The sequence below is a fragment of the Chinchilla lanigera genome, unplaced genomic scaffold (genome assembly GCF_000276665.1).
Source record: "Chinchilla lanigera isolate Chin_1 unplaced genomic scaffold, ChiLan1.0 scaffold00114, whole genome shotgun sequence".
Lineage (NCBI taxonomy): Eukaryota > Metazoa > Chordata > Mammalia > Rodentia > Chinchillidae > Chinchilla > Chinchilla lanigera.
In genome coordinates this window covers 543,752-571,282 of record NW_004955515.1, presented here as the reverse complement: position 1 = coordinate 571,282, position 27,531 = coordinate 543,752, and the positions used below count along the sequence as shown (strand labels likewise).

At 48.4% G+C, this 27,531-nt stretch overlaps 1 protein-coding gene across 2 annotated transcripts in view; it reads right to left on the bottom strand.

The window, feature by feature from the left end:
• Positions 1 to 16,531: 16,531 nt before the first annotated feature.
• The window catches only part of Ror2 (receptor tyrosine kinase-like orphan receptor 2), a 241,140-nt gene continuing 230,140 nt past the window's right edge, over positions 16,532 to 27,531 (bottom strand). For both annotated transcript variants that reach the window (XM_005408865.1, XM_005408866.2), the window contains exons 6-9: positions 25,350 to 25,664; positions 23,680 to 23,925; positions 20,336 to 20,538; positions 16,532 to 18,954 (exon numbers count right to left, since the gene is read on the bottom strand). In XM_005408865.1, coding sequence (XP_005408922.1) covers positions 17,509 to 18,954; positions 20,336 to 20,538; positions 23,680 to 23,925; positions 25,350 to 25,664 — 2,210 coding nt within the window. In that variant the 3' untranslated portion in view covers positions 16,532 to 17,508. The remainder of the gene's footprint in view (positions 18,955 to 20,335; positions 20,539 to 23,679; positions 23,926 to 25,349; positions 25,665 to 27,531) is intronic.

Here is a 27,531-nt window from a genome sequence, read left to right as displayed (position 1 = left end):
AACCTCTCTGCCTAGTAACCAGCTTGCAAGCTGAAACAGCTTGTTTACATGGCTTCAGGAGCTCCCAATGTTCTGGCCCACTTTGTCTTACCCCACATGTGTGATTGAATTCCAGCTTCAGCCACTTCCAACAATATATAATGGAATACTACTCAGCTATAAAGAATGACAAATGTAAGACATTTGTAGGAAAATGGATGCATATAGAAAATATAATGTTGAGTGAAATGAACCAGACACACAAGCTTAAATAGCATATGGTATTTCTCATCTGGGTGAGGCAAAATAAAGAGAATAATAAAGGATGGATGGAAAGGAACAACAGGATGAGTGTCTTGCAATAAGGAAGTGGTCCAAGGGAACAAGGTGGAAGGATGAGGAGGAGGGAAAGGGGAAATAAGTAGAATAAAGATGTGCTATGTACAGTAATCTAATAAATTAATACAAACATTATATGCTATAACATGAGCTAAGGTTGATAATATCATCAAGAATGAAAATCAGGATGGGAAATCAGAGGAGGAGGGAGGGAGGAAGAAGGAAGTGAGATGGGATTAAGAAAAGAAACAAGCTGAGGTGGGTTCATGTACCTGCTCCCCAAGATGATTGTAAGTGCACGTACTGCAAACAAGTACCAATAAAATAAACAAAAGTTAAAAATATTGTACTGTGAGATCTTATGGCAAAGAATTTTTATATTCTATTTGAAACCACTACTAGGGTCTGAAAAACAATCACATGACATTATACATATAGACTAACTAAATTATTATATCTATAGACTAAATAAATTATTTTGCATCACAGAGAAAAAATAACTTGACATGAATGTAGAAGAATGATTCCTAGGGATTGGGAAGTGTGGCTGGATATGACCAATCTACACTGGGTGGAAATACCACAATGAGCCCCGTTTGTATGTCTAATTAAAATGTACTAATAACTTTTTTAAAAGAATTCTAGTCCAACTACTATGAGGAAAAAAGGATTAGAAAGGCAAACTAGGAAGGAAAGGAATGAATCCAAAAGCTGCCGCTGTGGGAGACAATGACTACACACTGCTGGGGTGGGTGCTAGGACTGCAGAGTGTGGACGGACTCACAGTAGAGTGAGCATGAGTTAACTAATTAATCAGACATGGACAAAGACAGAAGCAGGAATCAAATGTGGCACCTTGAGCAACTGAATAGACATAGATTAGTAAGACTCAGTGAAGCTGGAAACCAAGAGGCAGAGGAGTTTTGGTAAAACTCTTAGAAGGATGGCATCTTTGTAAGGTTGAGGGACCAGTGAAACTTAAGGTGGTTTGTACAGAGGGTGCTTGGCTGTACATGCCTGGACATTGGAAGATGAGTCTAGGCCTAATAATGCCACTGAGACAGAACCTATTTCTTTTCGTCTTTTGGTTCTGTCCTCTTTGTAGCTTATGCAACCTAAAGTGGTTCCTACTGTGGCCTGGTATTCTTGTCAGCAGCTCCTGGGGTTCCACGTTCATAGACTGCATCCAGAGGTAGGCAGGAGAGACATTTCCAGCAAGCCTTTCAATGACTTGAACTAGCTTGGGACACATGCCCACCCTGATCTGGTTCTCCAGCAGCCAGGAAGTGGCATGGGCTGCCTGTCTTAGCCCAGGTCACATGGTGCACCCTTAGGACCAGCTTACAAAGAGTTCAGCATCTCTAGAATTATAGTGATTTCCAAGATGAAGCCAAGGGAAGTTGGGAAGGAAATATGGAGAATGGGTGATGGACAGGAACCAAAGAGCTCCAAAAATGCAGTTGAGAGAAGATTGCAGGCTAAATTCCTATCTCCAACTCTTGTCAACATCCCCTAGAGGGAGGAGGAGCAGAGAGCAGAGTAGGAAGCCAGGAAAATGTGAGGGCACAGACTTTATGGGGGCCATCTAGTTCTACTTGGGCTGCCATAACAAAATCCCCGAGACTAGGTCATTTATAAACAATACACACTGCTCATGGTCTGGAATCTAGGAAGGCCCAGGTGAAGGTGGCAGCATACTAGGAAGCCTAAGCTCCAGATGCAGCCTTCTTGTTGTGCCCTCATGTGGCAGAAAGGCAAAGGGGCCAAAGAGATCCTGCAGACCTCTTTGCAAAGAGCATGAGTTTCATTCACAAAGGCTCTGCCCTCCACCTGAGGGCCCCAGCTTGAACACTATCACACTGGGGCTCAAGTTTCAGCATGCGTTTGGGGTCAGGTGGACAAACACATTCATACCAGGAGGAAGGAAAGCAAGGTGGGATGGTTCCATACCAGCAGAAAGGGATCTTAGTCTCCTTGAGATCTGGAGCACAGACCATGCCTGTGTGGTTCCCTGAGAGTTCAGTGTACAGAGACCAGCACCCGCCTCTGGTGAAGGGCTGCTCTCAGTGCTGCCTGGTCCTGGGAGTCTGCAGGGGTCCATTCATGCCTACTCTGGCAGGAGCTGCCTGGAGAGTGGCTGAGCCCCCACCTCCACTGCTAGGACTCAGCCACCTCCACACACTGTCCCTGGCCACCCCATAGGGCCCCTGTGGAGGAGCAGGAGTGATGGCAGGAAGGGGCAGAAGGCACCCTTTGCTGAGCCCCAGACACTGTCATAGTCCTGGTACTAATTCCTGCTGTTTCTGTAAAGAAGGCTTTAGGCTGCTTGATTCCTGTGGACCACTGTTTCCCCAGTTGAAAAGTGGAAACCATTCCCTGCTCCCTGTTGGGATTGTGGAGAATTTAGGTCAGAAAATATAGTTCCAGCAGACAGGGTGGAACATCCTGGGCTGACTCCTAAAAAAGTCATCTCAGTTTGTCAAGGGACAGAGGGGAAGGGGGACAGACGCTCAGGTGCCTACTGTGACCCCAGACTCCAGACATGGGCCTCATGGCTTTGTGAGAGGCTCAAAGCCACTAAATGGGCTTTCTCTTAGAACTTGAGGATCTCTACAAAAGAAAACATCAGGCACTGTCTTGATTACTTTTCGCTCATTGCTGAGACAAAATACCTGACGCCCAAAATTAAGAAGGGTTTATTTAGCTTATAGTTTGTGGAGGTTTTAGTCCATACTTGGCTGGCTCTAAGGCAGCGTGGCACATGGCAGAGGGCAAGCATCCATGGTGGGGAACACAGCAAAAACAACAAAAGCAAAAGGGTGGAATGGGGGCAAACAGCCTCTTCTGTCCCTTACATATGCAAAACTATCCGCCCCAGGGCAGGTGTGACTCTCACACCCATAATCAATCACACTATAAAGGCCTGCCACATGACTGCATGAGGATTTGGGGGGACATGCAGACACAAACCAAAACAGGCACCAGTGTCACCAATATGCCTCTGCTTACCTGACACACTTGCGCCCTGCCACATCCTCATAGAGGGCGGTGTGGCTGGGTGCAACTCCTTGCCTGGGGACCAGGAGTCCTGCTCACAGAAGTCTGATTTTCTCACCAGGTAGGAAATGAAAGAGAGAGGTTCTTTTTTTGTTGTTTTTTTCTCAGCTTTTTTGAGGGGTAATCGAAAAACAAAAACGGTATGTACTTAAAAGTTTATCTCTTGGTTTTCTGTTGCTAATAACTGAATGCCACCAACTAAGTTTTAAAGAAATAGGTTTATTTAACTCACCATCCTGGACTTTGCTGACAGAGTCTCAAGACATGACTGGGTGTGGGATAGGTGCTGCCCTGCATGTGCACACATCCACACAGAGTTCTGCTTTGGTCTCTCTTCCTCTTATAAAGCCAGGGGACTCCAGGGCCACTTTGCTATAATGACACTGTCTGACCCTAATCATCTCTCAAAGGCTCCACCTCTAAAAATCATAGTTGGAAGAAATCTCCATCCTCATAATGCCTCACACCCTGCTATGTGTGAGGCTTCCAGCACTCTTCCTATAACTGAAAGTGGGTACCTTTGACCAACTTTCTCGTTGCTGCCACGCCCACTCCCTGCCTAGCACCTTGTACCCTCTACATGAGTTCAGCTCTTTAGATTCACACATAGGTGAAAACCTGAGGTATTCATCTCTGTACCTGGCCTATCTCACCTAGCATAACATCCTTCAGTTTCATCTATGTTGTCCAAAATGTCAGGATTTCCCTGCCTCCCTTTCTCCCCTTTAAGGCTGAAAAGCATTATTCCATTATGTACATGTGTGTGGTGTGGTGTGTGTGTGTGTGTGTTGCATGTGTGTTGTATTTGGGTAGTGTATGATGTGTGTGAGTGTGGTGTGTTGTGTGTTGTGTGTTTTTGGTGTGTGTGTGTGGTGTGTGGTGTGAGTGGTATGTAGTGTGTGTGGTATATGTGTGTGGTGTGTGTGTGGTGTGTAGTGTGTGTGGTGTATGTGTGTGGTGTGTGTGGTGTGTAGTGTGGGTGTATGTGCAGTGTATATGTGGTGTGTGATGGCTGTGCGGTGTGGGATGCATTATGTGTGTCTGTTGCGTGCAGTCGTCAGACTTCTGGGCATCTTGCAGAGTCAAGGAAGATGAATGAGAAAGACAAGGGCTACTCTAAGTTAAGAAGCTTGGGATAAAAGCCCACAAAACACATTTTAGGAGGCTTTCTTACCATATCCTGTGTCTCGATTGCCTCTCCAGTGTGTGGGACAAAACTTTAAGTGACCTCTTAGGAAAGGGTCCATGTGAGGCAGATGTCTGGGTCCTGTTTCTTGCCACCTTCTGTCCTGTGGACTTATTAAATCTGTAGACAGCCAGCTGAGGGCGGGACCTGCAGAGAAGGGGAGCAAAAGTGCTGCCTTCACCAGGATTTTGTTGGGCCCCAAACATAGATACCCCACCTCAAAAAGCCACAGCTTAGAAGTCCTCAGCCCACCCTCCATTCTTGTTTGTGGGACCTCCTCTGGATAGACGCAGGCAGTGAGTAGGAGGAGAGAGGCTTCCCTGAGGGGCTGCACCCCAGGAGACACCTCTGTGGGGGGGGCTGACTTCTACAGAGCAGATGCCTTCTCCATGATTTATGCAGATCTCCCCTTTAAACTGGTGCCCTATGTAGCTGTTCTCTAATTTTCCTATCTGTGAACTAAAATGACTTTGAAGAAAAAGAGAAAGCTAAGGGCATCTCTGGACTGATAAGTCAGCATTCACTTCGTGGTGGCATCTCTAGCTTCCTTGCTTCTCAGAGCCCCCGGGACTGCACAGTCTAGGCCTGGTCCCTGCCTCTGCTCCGCCTGGGTCTCTGTACCCAAGAACACTGGTCTTCCTGCACAACCAACCCTGTGTGTAAGGGTAGCTCCTTATCCCCTGAACACCCAGACCCTCTCGGAACTTCAGTTTTCAGGAATGTGTTTCATAATGAGAGTGAATCTGCGCTGTGCCATATTCTCATACAAGCAGGCTGCCTAGGGCACCATAAACTCAGGTTTCTGTTACTTATTAAAGGGGTGAAGAAGCTTCACCCTGTGAAGACAGGAAGGGAACTTTTCCAGATGGTTCTTAGGCTCATTTTTTTCTGATGTGCACAGCCATGCCATATACCTTTTTCCTTTGTTTTGTTTTTATCTATGTTGTTGGTATTTTACTATTACTCTCTTTTATTATTCTCTTTAAAATAGGCTCATATTTTTTGAAGTGTATTTGGTAACAAAAAGGAGAGGATTTCCTTGACTGGATTTTAAACTGCCCACTTGGGCCAAGGAATCTCCACAGCCTGCTGGGCTGTGTCATCTCCAGGATCTGAGTGTAGTGGTGGAGAAGGCCCTTCCCCGCATGTGTCTATGGTCCTCAGCTCTGCCCTCTGTGAGTTCCCAGCAGGGTGCGGTGGATGACTCTTCTCCAAAACCATCCAGTCACCTCTCCTAGAATCAGCACAGAGAGCATCTGCTCTGAGCCTCTGGGGCCTGATCTGGAATAGTGCACGTCTGAGTTTGGAATAGAGCATTTCACCCACAATTAAATCCATATGTGCTGTTCTCAGTAACTGTGCTAGTGGTGCACATTAACAACTGAGCTTTTGCAATAAGAACTCTGGTTTTCTTGTGTATATCAGGAAGAGATTAGGTTTTAGTATATGTGAAGTTATTTTAGCAAAAAATTTCCCCAAGGGATAATCAAGTTAATGAAATTTATTAAAAGACAATGCATCATGTGTAATGAATATGCATATTTATGGGGCTTACATAATAAACCAAACTCTTATCAGATCACTTTCCCTCATAAAATAAACATGGTCAATTGTATTTTGTGGAAAAGAAATGTAACATTAATGTTATGCTAATGAAATCCATACAGAAAGTGATTTCAGTAACTAGAAGATCCCCTTATTGGATAAAAATTAAAACGTGAAAAACATTTTTCTGAAAGCAAGAAGAAGGAGAAGGGAAGGAATGGAGAGAGAGAGAGAGAGAGAGAGAGAGAGAGAGAGAGAGAGAGAGAGAGAGAGATTGAGACCCAAGATAAAGTACTGTACACCCTCCTGAGCCACTGCCCTTGCAGATGGAAACTTCCTAGCTGGAATCTGACCATTACCCCTCCCAATCAGTGTTGGGAACAGCTGTTAAGAAAACAGGAAAATGCTTAAAAGTGAGGCCAGAAGTGAAACAATAATGTTAATGCCATACTTCGAAGCAGTTTAGGATGAGGTCTAGTTCAGGCTCCTGTCCAGCCAGGGAGACACCGTTCTTGCTCTCCACAGTGCCGTGTACTTCTTGGCATACCCTTTGCAAACTCCATGTAGCTTTATGGGTGGGCTCTCTATAGACATTAGCACTCAGCTCCTCCACAAAACAAAACACACCAGATCAGGCAAGAGGAGGGCCTGGGTGCATGTGCGGAAGGACCAGTATCAGCCAGGGGAAGCCACGAGTGCCCTGGGTCCTAGAGGGATTACAGCAGCTGTGATGGAGTTTGCAGGAGGAGCTTGAGCAGAAGGAAGAGAAGGCAGAGGAAAAGAGCTGCATCCTGAAGAGGATCGGGTTTGGGAAAGGTGAGTAGTGTGGTCTCAGAAGATAATCCATTAAAGGAGGCATCCTAACCTTTCCCACATGTTGGATGCCTTTGCGCATGATGTATTTTGATGTGATTTGTCCCTGAAAGGTTCATGCATTGGAAGGTTAGTAGCCAGTGTCAAAATACTAGGGCGTGGGGGATGTAAGAACTGGACCTGTACCTGGAAGGTGTTTAGGTCACGGGGCTCCACCTTCATAAGTGTGTGGTGCTAGAAGGGTAGGTCTTGCCAAGTAGATTAGTTCTCTTGAGAGTGGGCTATTATTTTAGTGTTCACACCTAAGATAGCCTGACTTCTGGTCTTTTGTGGGATTGCTCAGTTTGCTCTCTTGCTTCTGCTCCAGCTGTGTGATGACTTCTCTCTTGCTTGTGCTCCTGCTGTAGAATACCATATGCTGTGGTGTGCAACAACCGGAGGGCCCTCACTAGGTGCATGCAGGTACACTGTTTTCCGGACTTTCCAGCCACTGGAATTGTGAGCAAAAAAAACCTACTTTATAAAGCGCCTCACCTTGTTTTGTTAAAGCAACACAAACCAGACTAAGATAACATCTATACGGAAGTCACCAAATATTTTAAAGACCGAATTTTTCTATGCATGCTTCTGTATTAACCCCTTCAGTAACAAGATGCCACCATGGGCCCAATAATTAGCATAATCTAGAGTTGTGATCAGTGGACTAGAATTTTGAAGTACTGGCCACCATTGCAGTGAGAAATGAAAATAACCGATTTTTGCTGGTGACCAGCCATGCATACAAATAACACATCCTTGGCTTCCCCCGCATTTCAAGGAAGAGAAAATGCTGCATTTCAGTTAGAGGTTAGAGAAAATAAACATGTAATTTCCTCCCAAGTTTGGAGGCAGAGCCCTGGAGGTTGGCTTAGTGCAGCCCTTGCCAGTGTGGTCTGCCACCAAGAAAGGTCAGGATCTGCAGATGAAGGGAGTGTGCTGGCTGCCTCTTTGCGGGTTCAGAACATAAAGTAATAAAGGAAGGAATAAAAGAAGGAAGCTTCTCAGCATAGAAGTTTCAGAGGCAAAGTTTTTCTTTGACCTTCTCCTGCCCCTCCTATTCTCCCCCTGGGGAAATTACAGAATCTAGAATTTCTCTTCCTTGAAGCAGGTCCCAGAAACCAGCCCTCTTTTTTCAAGCAAGTTATGAAATCTTAGCCTACCACTCTAAACTTGTCCCCAGCTTTCTATGTAAGGGTTGACCATAAAGCAGCTCTCTGATGCTCTTGTTAGATTGTTGGTCCTGAGACCTTCATTCTAGGGAGGGACCTGCCTGCCCGACACCTGGGAGGTGGGAAGTAGCTGGAGGAGGCCTGGCTGGGTCTCTCCACCTGCCTATTAGCACTAACTCACACTCTTCTGTCCAGTCTTGCTTCCATATCTTGCTTGTCCTGGCTGCATAGAACCTAATCATAAAACTCAAAAGTTTATCTTGGGTCTTTGGATTTTCAATCTGAAAGCTTCCATGTAACCTCAAACTATGATCAAATAAATTTGTTTCCTTTTCCTCTTGTTCAGTTCTCTTCTTATTACAGAGAAGACATTGTGCTAACTGGTAGAGGCTGTGTTTTGGTTACTTTTCCTCCAGTTGCTGTGACAAAATACCCTATGCCCAAAATTAAGGAAGGAAAGATTTATTTAGCTAACAGTTTGTGGAGGTTTTAGTCCATACTCAGCTGGCTCCAAGGCAGAGTGGCACATGGCAGCGGTTCACAGTGGTGGAAAACAGCAAAAGCAGCAAAAGCAAGAAAGGAGGAACGGCAAAGGGCAAGCCTCTTTCCTTCCCTTATATTGTATGCAAACTACCGGCCCAAGGGAGGGTGTAGCACTCACACCCATAATCCCAACACTGAACCATGAATCAATCATAAACTCTACAGGCCCACCCCCATGACTGCATGAAGCTTTGGGGGGACATCCAGACACAAACCATAACAGGCCAGTAGGCAAATATTCCATATTTCATAATTCCATTGATATGAAATGTTCAGAAAATGCAGATCCAAAGAGGCAGATTGAAGAACAGCCTGCATGAGGCTGACAAGCATGAAGGCTCTTTGAGGGAATGGTAGAAATATTCCAAAGTTAGATTAAGATGGAGACTTCTGTTGAAGTTACTTTTGTTGTTGCTGAGACAAAATACCCAACACTCAAAGTTAAAGGAGGCAAGATCTATTTCAGCTCACAGTTTGTGGAGGTTTCAGTCCATGGTCAGCTGGCTCCTGGGCAGGATGGCATAGCAGAGTGGTATTGCAAAAGAGAAACAGTCCACAGCAAAGCAGCCAGGAGACAGCGAAGCAGCAAGCAGCAGCAGCAGCACCAAATTTCCCTTTCCTTTTTATCCCAAATAGGCTACAAATCTTTTGGGTGGTACCACCCATACCTAGTAAATCCATGCAGCCACATCCAGAACTATGCTAATTCTAATCAGGGGACTAATATAATCCCGTTATCATATACTCTAGATCCAGCCAGTTCAGAAGAGCCCCACCTAGCAGCACATGAGGTTTTGGGGGGACATCTAGATATAAGCCATAACAGCAACTTTACTTAGAACCAATGAATTGTGCATTTAGAATGGGTAAACTTTATGGAAGTAAGTTATAGCACAATAAAGCTGATAAAATATCAGCGATGGTCTTTAGAAACTGGCTTTCTTTAACACAACCATGGAAACCACTGAGTCTCAGGATTTGCACATGAAGGAACAAGAAGAGGCTTCCATGGGGCCATGAATGACCTCCTAGTTAAAACCAGCTCTGGGTGTCCAGGGACATCACAGCATGGTAGTGTTGTACATAAAAGAAGCTGAACCAGCTCTCCTGACCAGACTAATAAGGAGCTCTGGTCCTTGCAGGGCTAAGGATCTGGCTATTCCCACCTGTAAATGTCTCTAAGGCACTAATTAATTGAGTGCTCTGGCTGAAGTCCATCCTTGCATTATTTATGGGGAACGCTCTGTCCAGAAAACTGAGAATAGAAATCAGGGAGCAAAGGATGGGAGTTCAAATATTACAGGAATTTTGCATATTAGTCTCTTAACACTTGTTGCCCAATTTGAATTATTTTGCATATCTGAAAGTAATGGTGAAGTTTCTTAACAAAACTTAGGTTCCTCATTCCTATTCATTCTTTCCCCAGAGAAGTAGCTTGGGTGTTTTCTAGTAAAGATCCCACCATGGTGAGGAGGAGATACATTTTATCAGAATATAAAATGCAGTTTTAAAAAGAGACAAAACAATGATTTTAACACCCTAGGAAAGAAAAGTCACATTAAACAGTGAAATACAGAGACGCATCTGCACAGATAAGGCTTAGTGCACCTACAGTCACAGGCTGTAGAGAAAATGTGACCGTTGGGCTTGGGGAAGAGGGGTGGAATGCATGGACAGCAGGAACCCTAGGAAAGGTGGCTGCCTTCTCTCCCTGAATTCCCTCCACTGTGTGGCTAGCCTACTCCCTCTGTGAGCCTTCACTGTGGCCTGCACAGTTGTTCTTCCTAGATGGTGAGCAAGCATTCCTGGAGCATTCCTGGAGCACCCCATACCTCCCTCCACTTCAGCTAGAAGTAGCCCTGAGTGGACTACAACGGTGAATGGACAGGTGTGGTCCATCCAGGTAGAAGCGGAGGCAACTGCTTGCTGGTATTTCAAACAAATGGTCCTTTTTGTCTGGCCTTCCCCGTGTTTTTGCAGATGCCCCATGGCCTTCCAATGTCCAAGGGATTGTTTTGAATCTGACTCTCTGCCACTGTATATCATACCATTGTTCACTAAAATTTCATATTAGGACAGAGTAAACAGAATGATGGGTTTAAAATTCTAACCTGGCCTGTCCTCATAAAAGTATGCATTTGTGCTGAGCTTTGTGTCCCATACCTCTCTATAGGAAGGTGCCTCAGGTCAAAACACATTGACCCATAATTAAGCCTTCATCCTGAACAGATGTGTGGTGGCCACATGCACTGGCTCATCCCTGGAAGGTGACTGCTTGCAACCTTACTTACCAAGAAGACCTCTTCTAGGAATGTCCCCTACAGAGACACTCACAGCTGTTCTGGTGGCATATGTGGCTCTCTACTGACACTTTATGTCAGCAACAGCTAGAAACAATGCAAGTCCTGGCTGTGAGTGATGGGATAAGCTTAGTGTTATAATCTAAATCTCAAAGTCCCCTGTTCAGAGGCAGGGCCTTGGGAGGTGAGTGGACCACCAGAGCTCTTTACTCATGAGTGAATTACTACCCTACACAGCTGGGTGTTGGGAGGTGGGGCCTGGTTAGAGGTGGGCCCCTGGGGGTGTGACTGGAAGAGCTGATTCTTGTCTTCAGCTCCTCCTCCCTCTCTTTGCTTTCTGGCCTCCATACAATGAGCAGCTCTCCTCAACCCTGGCTCCTCTACCATGCTGTACTGCCTTGGAGCCAGCCAACCATGGACTGAACCTACTGAAGCTATGAGCCAAAATAAAGCTCTCCTCTTTTAAATTGTGGGCATTTAGTATTTTGTCCCAGTGGCAGTGTATACAGAAGATTACCACTTTTGTGAAAAGGTAAAAGCAACAAATGTAAGAACTTATTTATGACTGAGGACACTCTGGGAAGATCTTCAAGGAACAAGTAACAGTAGTTACTTCTAACAGTAGTTACTTGAAGGGGAGGTGGAGGTGTTTGAGGGAATAAGGGATGGAACTCCTGCCTCACCTTTGAAGGTTGGGATGTATTTTCTATTTGGTAACTAAATAAAGTTAAACTGAAGAAAGTGATGCTCCACTTACTCTACCACTCTAATGTTAAATATTTGGCAATGAGATGGTGTCCTCCTTCAAGCTGGTAGCAGGCTAACACAAGCATTAGTCTTACTTCCAGAGCCTATTACTAAGTATCCAGTACTATTATTTAGTCTCTGCCATGCTGAGGAACCATAAGGGAAAAAGTAGGGGTAGAGTAGGGAGCAGAATGGATCTTAGAAAGTTTGGAGGGCCTACCTGCAGCAATAGTACTTGGAAGCAAATTAAAGGAGTAAAATTAATGAGGCAAGCTGTCCTCCAAAATCAGATGGCATTAGATGTTGTAACAGCAGCAGAAGGGGGTACTTGTGTAATTATAAAAGTTGAATGCTGTATGTACATTCCTGATCCTTCTACTTGTATCTCAATAGCTGTTCAAGATATTAGGCGCCAGGTTAATGGCATGTCAGATTGTGAAATTCCCTGGACCTTCTCCTTATGCTCTTTATGGAAAACTATTACTCACTCCTCCTGGTGGAAAGCTTTGTTGACTATATTCATAATTATCCTGCTGATTTTATTTGTCCTATGCATACTTAACTGTTTCTGTCGCCTTGTCTCCTCCAGACTTAAAGCTGTAGGTCTACCCAAGATGAGAACACCTGGTGCCTATTGAGGGACTTTAGATAGTCCCTCTGTGGAGACTGCCAATCATAACTACAACCCTCTTCAGCTGGAAGTAGCTAGATCGGTCTTTGACTGTTGCCCCCTCTTGGCAGTTATGGGTACTTCTTTAGAGGGGAATATTATAGATAACTAAGTTAGATAAAAATATTATAGGTGGTCAGACAGGTCTTGGCTCTTTAGAGGACAATGCAGAAGACAGCTGTGGCTGGAGGCACAGTCACTGAAGATCAGACTTCAAGAAAAAGAACTACTCATCTATACTTCCCCTAAGGATGAACAGCAGTGACTGATATTCTAAGTAGGCATCAATCACCTTGGGGTGGAAGACCAAACCTCCTTAACACACCTCTCCCAGAAAGTCCTTGTCTGCCTATATGTGCTTGCTCTATAACTTATTTCCCCATTTGATCCCCATTTAATCAATATTACCCAAGCGATTATACTTGTTGTATACTTATTGGTTGACCATACTTTTGTCCCACCTTACACCCTTCCTATGATTTGCCATTGGATCAATATTACCTAAGCGACTATATTTGTAATCTTACTGACTACAGTTCTGTCCCACCTTAAATCAGCCTCATTTCATGGTTTTGCTCAATAAAACACCCTTGAGAAGCAGAGTTGGTGGGCAAGCCACTTTCCTGCCCACCTCAGACAGAGGCTTTCTCTCAATAAATTCTTCCTACTCTTAAAAAAATAAAAAGTTCATCTCAAAAAATATTAAATGTCCCTTTAAGAAATACTCACATAGAATTAATGCTTGCATAAGGTTTGTTCCAAACACCCACCAACACTGATGGATTAGAGTTCATTATACCTAAGGGTAGCAGATTTGGGGGTGGGGATTTAGGTAAGAGGTGAATCACCTCCTAGCATGGGAGAGGCCCTGGCTTTGACACCCACCAACACAAACACACACACACGATACAACTGCGGAGTAGAGATGATAATAATGTATCACACATTTCAAAATGCTAGAAAAAGATTTTGAAGGTTTTTATCGTGATAAATGCTTAAGGAGACAAGTATGTTTAACCTGATTTAAACATCCTGCAATTTGATACCCCACTGATGTGTCCAATTTTAATCAGTTAAAAAGTGATAAAATAAAAATAAAGTGGGTCAATTTAAAGTGTTTCCATTTCAAGAGAACCTGGGATTCTCTACTAGTAGGAAGCTCTCAAACACTGGAGAATTTAGCGACCCACTGAAGCCAGCTTAGGAAATTCCCCCTGTGCTCTCCTACAGCCTGCATCAACAGTTAGTATTTACCAAACAAAACAGAAAGAGGGCAAGACGCACACATGGCTCAGTGATAGCGTGGAGTCACTAGGCAGTTGTGAAATGTCCTCTCGTGTGCGTACAAAGAAGGTCAGGCTTACTGGTGACCTTTATCTCCAGAACAGCATTTCTGGACACCCCTATGAGCCACAAGTATTCAATCACAGGGCCTTTAAAAAAAAAAAAAAAGATTGAAAAAGAAATTCCCCCCTGAAAAATCTCCCTCATTCTACAAAAGGAGAAGAAAAAGAAGATGTGTGTGGGGGGAGGCAGAGGAGGGGCAAGAAAGGAGTGGCAAGAAAGGAGTGGCAGAGGAGGGAGGAGAGGAGGAGATGCCCTGCCTTTGGGGCTTTCCCAGCAGTTTCATTGCTGTGGCGCCGAGGTGTGGTTGGTAGCCTGGAGCATCCCTTTACCCCGGGATGCCAGGGCCCAGGGAAGTGGCTGAGGAAGGTGCTTCTCTATTGTCTGCCTATATGTGCTTGCTCTATAACTGCTGGAAGAACTGCCTGGGCTATTTCCCATTTTTCACTCTCCACCTCTGCAGAACAGCTGACTACCAGAGGATATTCCTTTTCAGTCCAGATGAGAAGCCACATTTCACTCTGGCTGTGCTTTCCACACTGTGACACTGGAGACAACCCAGGGCCCCTAATCTTAACCCAATCACAATGCTTCCTTCCACGGGGAGTGTGGTCCACCCAGCTTTTAGTGTGCAATGCATAGGGCTGATCTATCATTGAGCGGGGTTATACTGCACCCATGGGAGAGCAGGGAAGGCGGGAGATGCTCCCCTAGCCTGGCACCTTGGCATCTTGGGAAACCAGGGGCTCTCTGCCTGCCTCCCCTCCACAGCTGACCTCTAAGGTGAGTCTTTAGACTCTGTCTTCTGATGCTTTGGAGGGAAGGAAATACCCTAACTTGACGACACAGAGAAGACTGACAACACAGGCTTTGTTAATGCCTAGTTCACCACTGGGCTGAACCGCTTTGCCCAGTCTTACTCCTGCACACCTGTCCACTGTCCATCCAGCCTAGCATAGAAGCACAGGGCTTCCTCGCCTTAAGTTTTCCTTTGTTTTTTTTTGTTTTCCTCCGGTACCGGGCACCGAACTCCCGACGTTGCGCTTGCCAGGCAGGCGCTTTGCCGCTGAGCTAAATCCCCAGCCCCTAGGTTTTCCTTTGTAAAGATTCCTGCCGTGACCCACGTGGTGGTGTGCTTTCCTCTTGTCAATCTGCTTTGTCCCAGCGGCTTCAGCCACACACCTTCCGTTGGGTGAGAAGATACTGGTTTTCCACTCTTACAACAGGAGAACCATGGAGTTCAGCATAATGCAGGTCCTAGGTAGGGGCAGTTCCATGACTGCAGTTCAGTGCAGGTTTCTTCCTGTGAGCTCTCTCCCTAAATCTGCTGCAGTTTCTGGACTCCAGAAGCACTGGGACTATGTGAGCAAGTCAACTGCACATTTGATTGTCTGTAGTGGAGGACAACCAAGCCGAGCCTGGCCTCCGGAAGGGTGCCTGTCCTGTGAACTGCATCACAACAGGGCCAAAGATTCTGTTTCAGTGCTCTCTGCCCAAGACTGCCTGACCCTCAGGCCTTCATTAGAAGGGCACATTCCAGGGCCAGGCCTCACTCTGCCAGGCTGGGTGAAGGAAAGGCAGGGCTGGTTCTGACACAAGCTCTGCCAGAGCATCAGATGCAACCAAGGAGCTGCTGCTGTGTGGAGCAGGTTCACAGCGTGGCCTCACCTGGGCCACTCCAGGTCAGGAAACACCTGCATGCAAGGTAAGGGCAGGGGCAGGTGTTTGTTGTCTGCCAGAAGCACTAACAGGCCTAGGCCCGGGTCATGCTGTGGTCAGTGGTCCCTGTCCAGGAGACCTGGCCCCTGGGTGCCCTCGGACTTAGCCGACTATAGTGCAGATGGTGTGGGACCAGGAAGCAGCAGCCCTGGGACAGTCAAACCTTTCAGGGACTCTGAGACCTCAGAGGGGAGCAGGTTTCAAATCCAAAAGCATTTTCATACCTTCTGGATTTGACTTACCCTTTGAAGGCCCCTAGAATTTGTCAAGAATGATCTCTACAAAGAAACTCCTCCTGTCACAGGCAGGGCTTTGGGAAGATTTGTGGGTCAGGTGGGGGGAGTGTGTCTAGTTAGAGGTGGGGGGGGGCATGACCTAGACTGCTCACTCTCTCCCCAGCTCCTCCTTTTTCTCTGCTTCCTACTCATCACGATGGGAGTCGTTCCATTATGGCTCAAGTAAGAGTTGGGGTGTGAGCCTGGGTTCCTTGCCCCCATGGCAGAGGTCTCACCTGTAATGGTTGGACGGTGAACCAGGGTAGGAGAACACACCAGCAACCCTGGCCTTGCCTGGCTCATTGAGGCCTACTCTGGCCAAAAAATCCTTATACTGTTTTGTATTTGAGCCTGCCATGGCCTGAAACTGTGGGGTGTTAGATATTGTGTCTTGGGGTGAGAAAAGTGACTAAGACAAGAACTCAGCAGGGAAAAGCGGTGAAAAATGTTGACCTAAATGTAGAAAAGTAATCACTAGTAGATGAGAAGGTGGGGGAGGAGTAGACAAGGGAGGCTGGCTGTGATCGGTGCACACTGTATGCTTGTGCTGAAACATGACACGGAACCCCATTCACATGTACAATGAATACATGTTAACCAAACATAAATTTAAAAATGTTAAAATGAAGCAGAAATTTCATGACCCATCGAAACTATTACTACAGCCACAAGAGCAAGGAAAATGAACCTCCCGCATCTGGGGCAGGGCAGGGCCAGGCCCAAGCAGTTTGCCCTCAGCATCACTGCTATCCCATAGGTGCCTTCCACATGTGCCACCCTCACAACCCACAGGGCGGCCAACCACATGCTCTGCTTCTCTTTATTCGATATGCCAGGTGTGGAGTTTATAAACGAGGCTGGCTGAGTGTGCAGGGTACAGACAGCTTGCCTGTGGGTCAGGTGGTGGGATCTGAAATGCATGGACCTCAATTATATGCGGCACAGAATCAAACTGAAACTACAACCCCATGGTGTCCCAAGTGGATCGTGTAAACAGTTAAATTACTAAGTCATTATTTAGATCAAAATACTTCTATGAAAATGGCATACAAAACATATAAATTACATTTAAAGTCTGTACATGGTTAAAAAAATAACAATACTGTGTTCTGTACAATATTGCTTCCTTCTGAACACTCCGAATGCAACATTTTCCCTCAAATTCCACAAAAGTGGACAAAGTACACATGTCATATAATTAAAACCATTTCCCAAGAGTACAAGGCTGTATTGGTTTCTGGAAAGGCACATTTTGCTTTAACACAGGGAACCCCTTTTCAGAAGCCCCGGTCCTGGGGACTGGTGGGTACAATGTCCTACTCTTCTGTCTTTGGTTGCTAAAGGGAGAATGAGATTGCAGAAACAGAGGCAGTGTAGAGAAAAGAGCTACCCCCCACACACACACCTGAGATCTTAAAACCCAAGGTGCCTCTCCCACATTTCTAAGTACTTGATCCACATACAATATGGAGTGGAGATGCCACATATTTTTTTTTTCTTTTTTGCAAAGCAACTCATTACCAATCTACACCCAGGATAAACGCAGGCAGCATCAAGGTCACAGTGTCCTGCTTCTGAGGAGCTGGTGCTGCTGGGCTCCTGCCCAGCTCAGATGCCACTGGTCAAAATGACCTCAAGCCTGAGAGGGCACAGACAGCAGATAGACAGGAGCAGGGCTTCACAGTCTTAGGTCTCTGGGCTCTTGTGACTGCTGAAAGGTGGCTGAAGTCCTTGTAGATCCCAGCGGGGACTTGTCTCAGGTGTTCTAGGTGCTGTGTGTCCCTCAGGCTTCCAGCTGGACTTGGGTCTCATCCACTTGTAGAGTGTCATTGTCTCCCAGAAGCTCAGTCTCTGGGACAGAGCCTTCCTCTTCCTCTTCCGCTTCCTGTACAGGGCTCTGGGCCACGTCTTCTGGGATGTTTTGTGCGTCCTCGGTGCCCTCAGACAGCAGGGCTGCTCTGTCCGCCACAGATGTGTTGGAGGGAGCTGTGGTTACGTAGCCTGTGCTGGTGGAGCCGCTGCCACTGTGGTGCGAGCTGGGCTTGGGGACTATCTGAGGTGGCACCTGCTGGGGAGCCATCTGCATGGGGATCTGGACTGGGTAGAAGTTGGGCAGGTAGGCCCCGTAGGCCGGCACTGGCTGGTAGCCATTGACAGGAATGTAGAGCTGAGGTGGGGGCACCATGGGTCTGATCTGGCCCTTCATGGGGAGGAACTGGGGCTGTGGGAAGGCTTGCGTCTTCTGCTTGGGCCCTACATAGCGGGCATTGCTCACGTTGCTCACAGGGCTGGTGCTCAGTGAGCTGGTCTGCGTGGTATTGCTGGCCCCTGAGGTCTGCGCGGAGCTATTGTAGTTAGACAGGTTGCCCCATGCCCGGAGCCGGCTATGGATGTCCTTGAAGCGGGGCCTCCGGCTGGGGAACTCATTCCAGCACTCGATCATGAGGGCGTAGATCCAGGCAGGGCAGTCGTCAGGGCAGGGCAGTACCTGGCGGCCACGGATCATCTCCACCACATCCTGGTTGGAGTAGCCACAGTAGGGCTGCAAGCCGTAGCTGAAGACCTCCCACAGCACCACGCCATAGGACCAGATGTCTGAGTCGATGGAGAACTTGCCATAAGTGATTGCTTCGGGGGACATCCAGCGGATGGGCAGCAGTGAGTTCCCCATCAGCTTGTAATAGTCAGCAGAATACACCTCGCGGAAGAGGCCCAGGTCTGAGATCTTCACAGTCAGCTTGTCATATACCAGCACGTTGCGGGTGGCCAGGTCCTTGTGGACCACGTGGTGGCTGGACAAGTATTCCATCCCTGCAGCAATCTGTGCTGCGACATGCACGAAGTCTGGGGGCTCCAAGGCAGACTTCACAGTGCGGTCATCATCAGTGCTGCCCACATCTGAGTGCGGCGAGCGCATGACCAGGAACTCATGGAGGTCACTGTGTGAGCAGTAGCTGAAGATCATGCTGAGGGGCTGGTCCTTGGTCACGACACCCAGCAGACAGACAATGTTGGGGTGCTGCAGCCGGGCCCGCAGCATGGCCTCATGTCGGAACTCCTCCCGGAGGGGCCCTTCTGCTTTGTCCTTCAGCGTCTTGATGGCCACTGCCTGGGTCTGCTCACCCTGGGCGGGCCCAAACAGATGGCCTTTATAGACTTTCCCAAAGCGGTCTTCCCCCAGCTCCTCCATGAATCTCACTGTGGACAAGCTGATCTCCTTGAGTTTGGCCTGCAAGAAGGAAAGCTTCAGGTCAAGCCCTTCCATCACTGCATCCTGGGAAGGAGGCACAGGCAGCTGGGAGGGTCCCCAGGAGGAACACGGGCCTTGTTCTTCCATGGCCGGCTCCGCCCTGCAGAAGTCTCCATTCTGCCCGCCCCAAGCTCCTGTGCTCTGCATACCACACCCTCCCACCTGAAACCTCCCATGGTCCCAACCAGGTTGCTGATTAGGCAGCTCCAAAACATGGCTGGAGCCAGTACTGCAGACTCCTCCTACTGGCATGTGTGCACTGAGTGTGTGTACCTACTCACATTTGCAGACACAGATGAAGCCATGCCTGAGCTCCAGCCATGCCTGAGCTGCAGCTCTCATGGGGTCAACCTGGACTAAAGAGATTTAGTGTTGCCCCACATCACACTGAGACACACTGTTCTTTTCCTATGGACTTCTTGTCTTTCACAATTTTGTCATTTTTAGAACCCAGCCCAGCTGTTCTCCAGAGCCTCCCGCAATGAGCCTGTCCTGTGGCTTCCTCTGGATTAGATTCTCAGCCCAATGCATGTTGGTCAAAGAACCACACAGGTACTATGAACCCCACCCCGGCCCTGGGCCTGCTCCTTCTGTATGGCTCACCCTCCTCCTCGGAGCACCTGGCTGCAGCCCAGGGGGTGAAGGTAGATGTGTGTCCTTCTTGAAAGCCATCTCTGGCCTACAGTGAATACTCACGGACTGCCTGACGGAAGAGCCAACCGGATGAGCCAGCTCTGACCACCTGGAAGTGCCCCTTCGAAGCTGGATGGGAAAGATGTCCCCCGAAGCCTGTAGTGAGTGTGAACTCCCTTCCACAAAAGCTGGAGAGGCTGCAGCTCACTTTTTCACCCACTGCTTCAGGGTCCCCTGCCTGTTTCCCAGCCACCATGAACTCTTAGAATGGGGACAGCTGCCTTTCAAGTCTCTCCTATTTCCATCCAGAAACTATATTCTATCCTTCCCTGAGAAACAAAACAGAGCAAAATCAACCTGACCAGGAGCCAAGTCCTGGGCCTTATGAATACTACAGGAAGCTGCCAACTGTGGGTGGGGCGGGCTGTCCTGTTTTCCGGTGCCGCCTCTGGGCAGAACTCAGACCCCTGACATGTATGGACACCCTGCCAAGCCACAGAAGAGCCTGGCTTTGCCAGAGAAGAGCCCATGATGAATTCCCAATAGGCCTGCCACTCAACTTCTAAGGACACATATCTGGTACATTTTAGAAAAGCAACACCAGAATGGAGGGGAAGTTAAAGAATGACATGTTACAGTCAAGAAAACTCAGACACCTAATGCCACAGATAACCAGTGCCCAGCTTCAGCCTGAGGAGCTGCCTGGGCAGGGCGCGCACAGGGAGACCTGTTTGTGCTGGCTGATGAGCAGCAGCTCCATGTCCTGGCTGGGCGAGGCCATCAGCTGCCGCCGCTGAGGGGTGGACACAGAGGCCTTCTGCTTATTTCGGCACATGCAGACCAAGAAGAACAGGCAAGCGATGACCAAGGGAATTGCAATGCTTGGAACCAGGATGTACAGAATTCCCATCTTGCTGTTGTCTCGGGGACCTGCAAACAACAAGGCTCCTGTGACATTTTGGAAAACATCCTCTAAATTCTCTCCCACCTGCCCACCTTCCTCCTCCAGCCAAAATTTTCCAGCGTTAGTGGATAATCAGACATAGATAGGCAAAATGGCACATGTGACCTAAAAAGAGGGAATGTGCCAAAAAACACATCTTTCTGTACATCTGTCAGACATAACCCAAACCACCCACCACGGGCAAAGACTGCAGCATGCAGCAGGAAGTATGAGTGAGCCCCATTGGTCTTAATACCGATGTGGACCACGTCCTCTATGCTTTCTAGATCCTGGACACACTGGACTAGGCGCTCAGCTCTGGGACATCTAAATCCTTGATGGGTGAATCTTAGTACTGGGATTGGAAATTATCTTTTCCACTTTCAACATTTTGATATTTTTTCACATTTTTGTATAATGATAACATCTTAGGCTAATCATTAAATATGCATTTGATTTAAAAGAGCACAGGGAGGCCATGAGTTTGCCCCATCCCACATGCTGCAGGGGCAGAGTTCTTGAAAAACCAAGCATACTGACTCTAAGGCTTCTTTCTGGCTACCTTTCATTCATTTTTTTCTGCAGTGCAAAGCAATGCTCTGTCTCCCTCTACAGGAATTACAGGAAGGTGCAGAAGGGCACACCAGGGACCAGGCTGACCCCGAGGCAGAGGCTGGGTCTTGGCCACTGGACAGTGCAGGTAGACAGTTGGCTGCTCAGGGCCACTCAGCTCCCACCTTCCTGGTCCTCCCTCTGCTGGCCCTAAACTTCCCAAGCTCTGTGTTTTAAGAGCAGGTGGTGTGACTAGAAGCCGGCCGCTCTTCTGCACATGGCGGAAGCTGGGCTCGCTAGGACACCACTTCTCCGTTTCCCTCGGGAACCCTGGGTCTTCTGTTTTCCCCTTGACCCTGTAAATAATTACACCAGACTCAGAGGACTCTGACTAAGCTCCCATCTGGAAGCAAACAAGTCATTTCTGGCCAGTGTGATCTCCGAAAGAGCGGCTTCCGTCTAAGAATGAGCACTCTAGTGTCAGCCCTGCCTTCCAAAACAAGATGAAAGAAAACCACAGACAAAACTCTTTTCTGTCCCTACTCAGCAACGCCCCTGGGAGGGTCCAGGAAGCAGATGTTCCAGAAGCTTTAGGGAGGTAGAGACCAAACTTGGGGTCATTCCTTGTTTTTAGAGTTGCAGGGAGCTTCCATTTCCTCATGCCAAGGCCAGAACTTGAGCACTGTCCACACAATTACATCAGCCTTTGCTTTATTATCATTTTTTAAAATTATCAACACATGCTTATTTGGAAAAGATTTAGCATTACAGAAATGTGGGATTTAAACAGTGAACATTCCTTCTTTTTTTTTTTTTTATTATTTTTTTTTTACCGTGAACATTCCTAATGACCCTTTTCATCTAAAGCTACCACACTGTGAATAGATTGTTACTCAACTTAGGCTGAACCACATGAAACAACTGATATTTAAGTATCTTGAAATACAGAAACAATAGTTTCATATGTTTTACAATGGGATTTTAAATAAGACTTAATTTTGAAAAGAACTGTGTTATGTATTTCCAGGTCCTAATTTGGGGGCAGAATGAAATATTCTGGACATTTCACAGTCAAACTGACAGATCTGTGGATCTGTTTACAGGGTATACTATTCCCTGAGATGGACATTCTATCCCAGCCAACCTCCTGTTCTTTAGCAGACTGTTTTGTGCTCAGCTCTCACAGGAGATTCGGTAAGAAATATCCTCCTATTTCTGCCTTGTATGTGCAAGTATTTCTGCATAATAAAATTCCAGGAATTGCCAGGTCTAAGAACATACATATTTTTCTGCTTTGATTTATTTTTTTATTACAAAATAACCAGCTGCTCGTTAAATTATATTTTAACTCTTCTGTGGGTCAGGGGAAGTCCCTGTTAAAAGTTTGGTGAGCATCTTTCCAAAACTTTACCATAAAAATAAATGTCTGTGTGCAGTCACACACATACTGCTACTCACTTTGTTTTCTTTTATCAAAGCAAACTAAAACAATAAAAAAGTGACACCAACATAACTTTTGCCCTACAACCTGATTTTTTCCCTAGCAGGTACCATGGACCTCCTTCCTAGCAGGAAATAGTTTTATTTTATTTATTTAGAGGCAGGGTCTCGCTATGTGGCCCAGGCTGGTCTTAAACTACCGCGGTCTTCCTGCCTCAGCCTCTAAGTGCTGGGATTACAGGCATGGGTCACAATGTCTAGCTAGGAAATATTTTTAGAGGGCTGTCATGCTCTAGAGGAGCTAGATGACAATTTAACTCCCAACATTCTTAAAGGGATGTGTGTGTGTGTGTGTGTGTGTGTGTGTGTGTGTGTGTTTAAAGGCAACATCAAATTTGGAACTGCCAAATTATACTTCGAGAGGGTTGATGAATAAATACTCATGTGTGTTGCCTGCCAGCAGGGTTGGGCACACATGGGCCTCACCCCACCAGGAGACGTGCAGGGTCGGGGGCCTGGATTCCCTTCACTATCGGTGTCTCCTATTGCTGGCCTCTTAGTCCCAGCTGAGTCTCCATTACCCACCAACAGGAGCTGCTGACAGGGATGTGGCTGAACTCAGAGGCAATAACTGCTCAAGTTTTCAACCCTAACTACAAATTTTCCTATGCATGACATCACAGACATCCATAGGGAATGCTATGAGATGTGACTCCTAATTTCTCCTCACTCTGCCAGATCTGCAGATAAAAGCTAAAAAGCAGTGAAAAGCTCAGAAGCTGGGGGGCAAGGGGAGAGATCCACGAATATTGGGAGGCACCGGGCAGTAATGTGCATGGAGGAACAAAGAAGCCAGGTTAGACATCCCAGGGCCTACAAAGGAAAAGGGCCAAGGTGCAGGCAGCAGGCACCGATGGATGGTGAACTTGCACAACAATCTTTAGACTTTTCTGTATTTTAAGACCCTTATAACGATCTGATATTACTTTCATAACCAGCAACAGTTTTATTTAAAACAAGCAATCATAAAGGTAAGATGGGGGCCCTAGGGTTCCCAGCATCCCAGGCCCAGACAAAATGCTCTTATCAAAGGCCAACTCAACAGTCAACATGAAAAAAAAAGAGAGAATACATACTACAGGAGGGTACGTCACACAGTTCCATGCGTACGTTTTTATTCTGCGTAAAGCACCAGGGACCTTCCATCTGGCCTCCGGGGTTCCGACAGTATGCGTGGCCCCCTCCGAGCTCGGGGAAGTCCACGCTGGACAGCTGGTGGCCGTGGGGGTGCTGCATAGCCCACGGCTGGCACTGGTGCCCCGACCTGGTGGTGCTGGCTGTGCCTCTGTAATCCAAGCCGGAGCCATTGTAGCACTGGTGGTCTGGAGAAACAGGCACGTTAGGAGGCCCGAACACAGGGGATGGGGCCCACGCGGGGTTAAGGGCTCACCTCCCTAGAGTACTCCACAGCAAAACCACAAAAACACTTTTCCCACATGTACCCAAGACTGAACTTCCAAACAACCAAAGGGCTCTCTATAATGTCTAAGAAAAGCAGCATTAAAGATAATGACTTAAACTCGCAAGCCTACAAGTGCAACTGAGGGCTCAGTAGGAGGAACCTGTCCAAAGTCACCCTTGGCCCTGGAACTCCCACGGCATCCAGCAGACACTGCACTCCACTGCCCGAGCCAGGACAGGACGCCAGCACCACCACCCTTGTACTCACTGGCTCTGGAAACAAAATCGAACTGCACAAGCAGTAAGGGCTAGCCTAGGCTGAGCCCAATGGGGGTGGAGGCTACCTCCACCCCTCCAAGTGGGGAGCCCAGCTCAGCCACCACCACACCACCCCTGGGGAGCCCAGGGTAGAGGATGCACATTTGCTGGACAATTACATTGTTTACCCTGTGAGCGGTTCCAACCCTTGTCTAATTATTAACTTGCTTAATCTTCATTCCAACTTGACAAGGTCAGTCCTGTTATTATCCCCATGGAATATGAGAAAATGGGAGTTTAACCAACTTTCTCAGGGTCAAGATGTCAGCCAGAATTTAGGCCAGGCAGGAACCTGGCCAGGTAAGGAGCCCTGCCCAAGCAGGAAGCCCCAGATCAGCTGCCAAAGCAAAATATAGCTGGAGCCTGTTAAGAACGTGGCATCAGCCCAGGTCTCAGTCCTCAAGGGGCTGACCCTGAATGAGCAATTTTCCTCAAACATGTCCTGTGACTTCTTCCCGGACTGGCCTCAGCTCATGCTGCTGGGACAGGGCAGTGAGCATATCTTCTGTCTTTTGGAGACCCTGAAATGGTCATTCCCAGGCCTCAGCTCAGGAGAAGGAAGTGCCCATGTGCCTTCTGAGGTCCCATGTTGCAGGGCCTGGTGTCTGGAGGTGGGGATCTCGTAGATCTCTGCTGGTGTGGGCGGCTCTAAGTCCTAACTCCTCAGCTGCGTGGTGTCTCAGACTCAAGCTACAAAGCTAGGGATCTTTTGGGCTCCCAGAGACAGTACCCAGAGGTGTAGGACAAGCTGGGAGTCTGCATTTCCCCAAAGGCATGGGTACTTGCGAACCATGAGACAGTCTGGGGTGCTGGCCCATCCCCTTCCTGCACCCAGCACCTTTCTGCAACAGGAACTCAGATTCCCCCATTTTGGAGATGCAGAATCCCAGGGTCAGGATTTTTAAAGGCAGAGGGTCTGAAAGGCTCCCAAGCCCCTTCCTCCGCCCCCATGCGTTGCCTGTGAGAGGAGCCAGGGGGTTTCCAGAGCCCGCATCCCTCTCCCTGGTCCTGGCCCAGCAGCACTCACAGCGGCCCAGCCTCTCCACCGGGATGCCGATGCGCATGCAGTTGGCGGCGTCCGGGCTCTCAGGCATCGGTAGCGCCTCGCACTTGGGCAGCTGCAGCCGCATGAGGATGAGCGGGTTGGAGCGCGCGATGCTGTACTCCTGGCGGCAGAGGTCGCTCTCCAGTACCTCGCACTCGTCGCGGCACAGCTCTCGAGGCTTGGGTGCCCGGGAGCGGGAGTCGCACAGCGGGAACACGAAGTGGCAGAAGGACGGGATGGCGAACTGGGAGCACTGGTCCGACAAGTGCGTGGAGGTGCCGATCATGGTGAAGGCCGCTGCGGAGGAAAACCAGTCGTGCCTGAGTGGAGGGCCAGTCCATACCTCCAAGCCCCATCCTTCTCTGCGTTCCTGACCTGGTCTCTGCCTTCTTGGCCGGTGCCCACCTTCAAGCTGAAAACTGACTCCTCCCCAGCTCCCTACTTTAGTCCTCTAAACCACCCTGCACTCCCAAGCTGGAGACGGTACCCTTTCAGAAACCCTGCTGCAGACCTTCCACTCCGGCCCCTCCCACCTCGGCCCTTCCCACCTAGACTCCTCCCGTCTGGACTCTCCCTCTCGGACTCCTCCCAGTCAGACCCCTCCCACCCAGGCTCCTCCCACTCACCCCTCCTAAGCCTGAGCAGAGCTCAGCAGTAACCACACTCCCCACCCACAGGCCCCAACCCTGATGCCACCATACCCCAACTCAGCACTCTCAGCCCAGCCCTCACGCGTTCCCCTACCCGCGAGCCCTGGACACGGCCCCACACTTCTAACTCCCTCTACTCAGCCCTACACACCCTGCTGGGTGCCCTCCTCAGGACAGGGCCAGGACACCCATCATTTTCTCTGATCATCATCAGCAGCCTCTGGCCCCAGGAGTTTCCTTACAAACTTCCTAAAACAGGAAAGAAGAAAAACCAGGCCCAGGACCTCCCCGCCTCAGCTGGCCCCACCTCTCCAGTGAGAAGGCTCCAACTTCAGACCCAAAAGCCCCAGGGACCCTTTAGGAGTGGGTTTTCTGTGGGCACAGGAATGCAGAGCCTGGGGCCAGATGGCTTCCAGCTGACAGTGCAGGGCCAAAGCAGCCCTGTGTCCACTTCACAGGCCATCCAGGAGCCCCATGGGACACAAGGAAGGTGTTCAGGGGAGGGGACCCTGCTCTGAGATGCGTGGGGGGCAGTGTGACCAAGCAGGGAGGGCAGCATTACAACTGATGACTTGTGTGATAGAGGGGAGCAAGAAACCGGCAGTGGCAGGAGGCGTTTGAGCCCCGGCGTCAGAGGGTGGAGCATGCTGGGGACACCCCAGGGGATGGGGCCCTGCGGCGTGGCTGGATGCACACAGCAGGGAAGAAGGCACTGGCTGAAGAAGGCACTGGCGGGCCCTGACCACCACCCTGCTTCTGCTTCTGGAGGCCCAGCTAGAGAGGCCCTGGGGCTGCCCAGCTCCACCCACAACTTGAATGCACTGAGCCAAGTACAGCCAGCAGGTGGCCCTGTGGGGACCCGTCCGGGCACGCATCATAGTGAGAGCTGGTCACTCAGCCTTTCTGGGTCTGTTCCTTTCTCTGCAAGTGATTCGTTGAGCCTGAATGCTGAGGAATTAAAAGTTCCCACAGTGCCAGTAGAATGGGCCGGCACAGGGGTCCGGTAGCCAGCTGGCCGGGAGTGTGGACAGCCTGAGCGCTGCTGGCCCCGCGCTCCCTGAGCATCACTCGAAGTGCTCTGTTCGCAGCCTCCTTCAGCTCTCAGGTTCATTTTAGGGAGTCCTGACACTGAGGGTAGGAGGCTAGGCACAGGACATTTGGGACTGGGTGGAAGAATAGTGATTTGAGCCTCTGGCAATTAAGGGAAGGCTGTCAGAAAGGCAGGTGTTGACTTCAGGAAGACAAACTCAGCTGTGATAGTTGACTGTGTTGACTTGAGCAAGAAAAGCTCAGCTAAACTGGGTCAGCATAGTCCTGGGAATGGAAGACCCATTCTTGGGAGGACTGTCACCAGAATGGTATAAAAGGGAAAAGAAGGAAGCCTTGTTTCTGTTTCTTCGGAGGAACTCAGCATTTGCCTTCAGCTTGGACGTCATCTCCTGGCTCCCAGTGCAGACTCTTTGGCCTCCTCATAGGGACTAGCAGGTGACACTGCACTGAGACCCAGGCCTTCA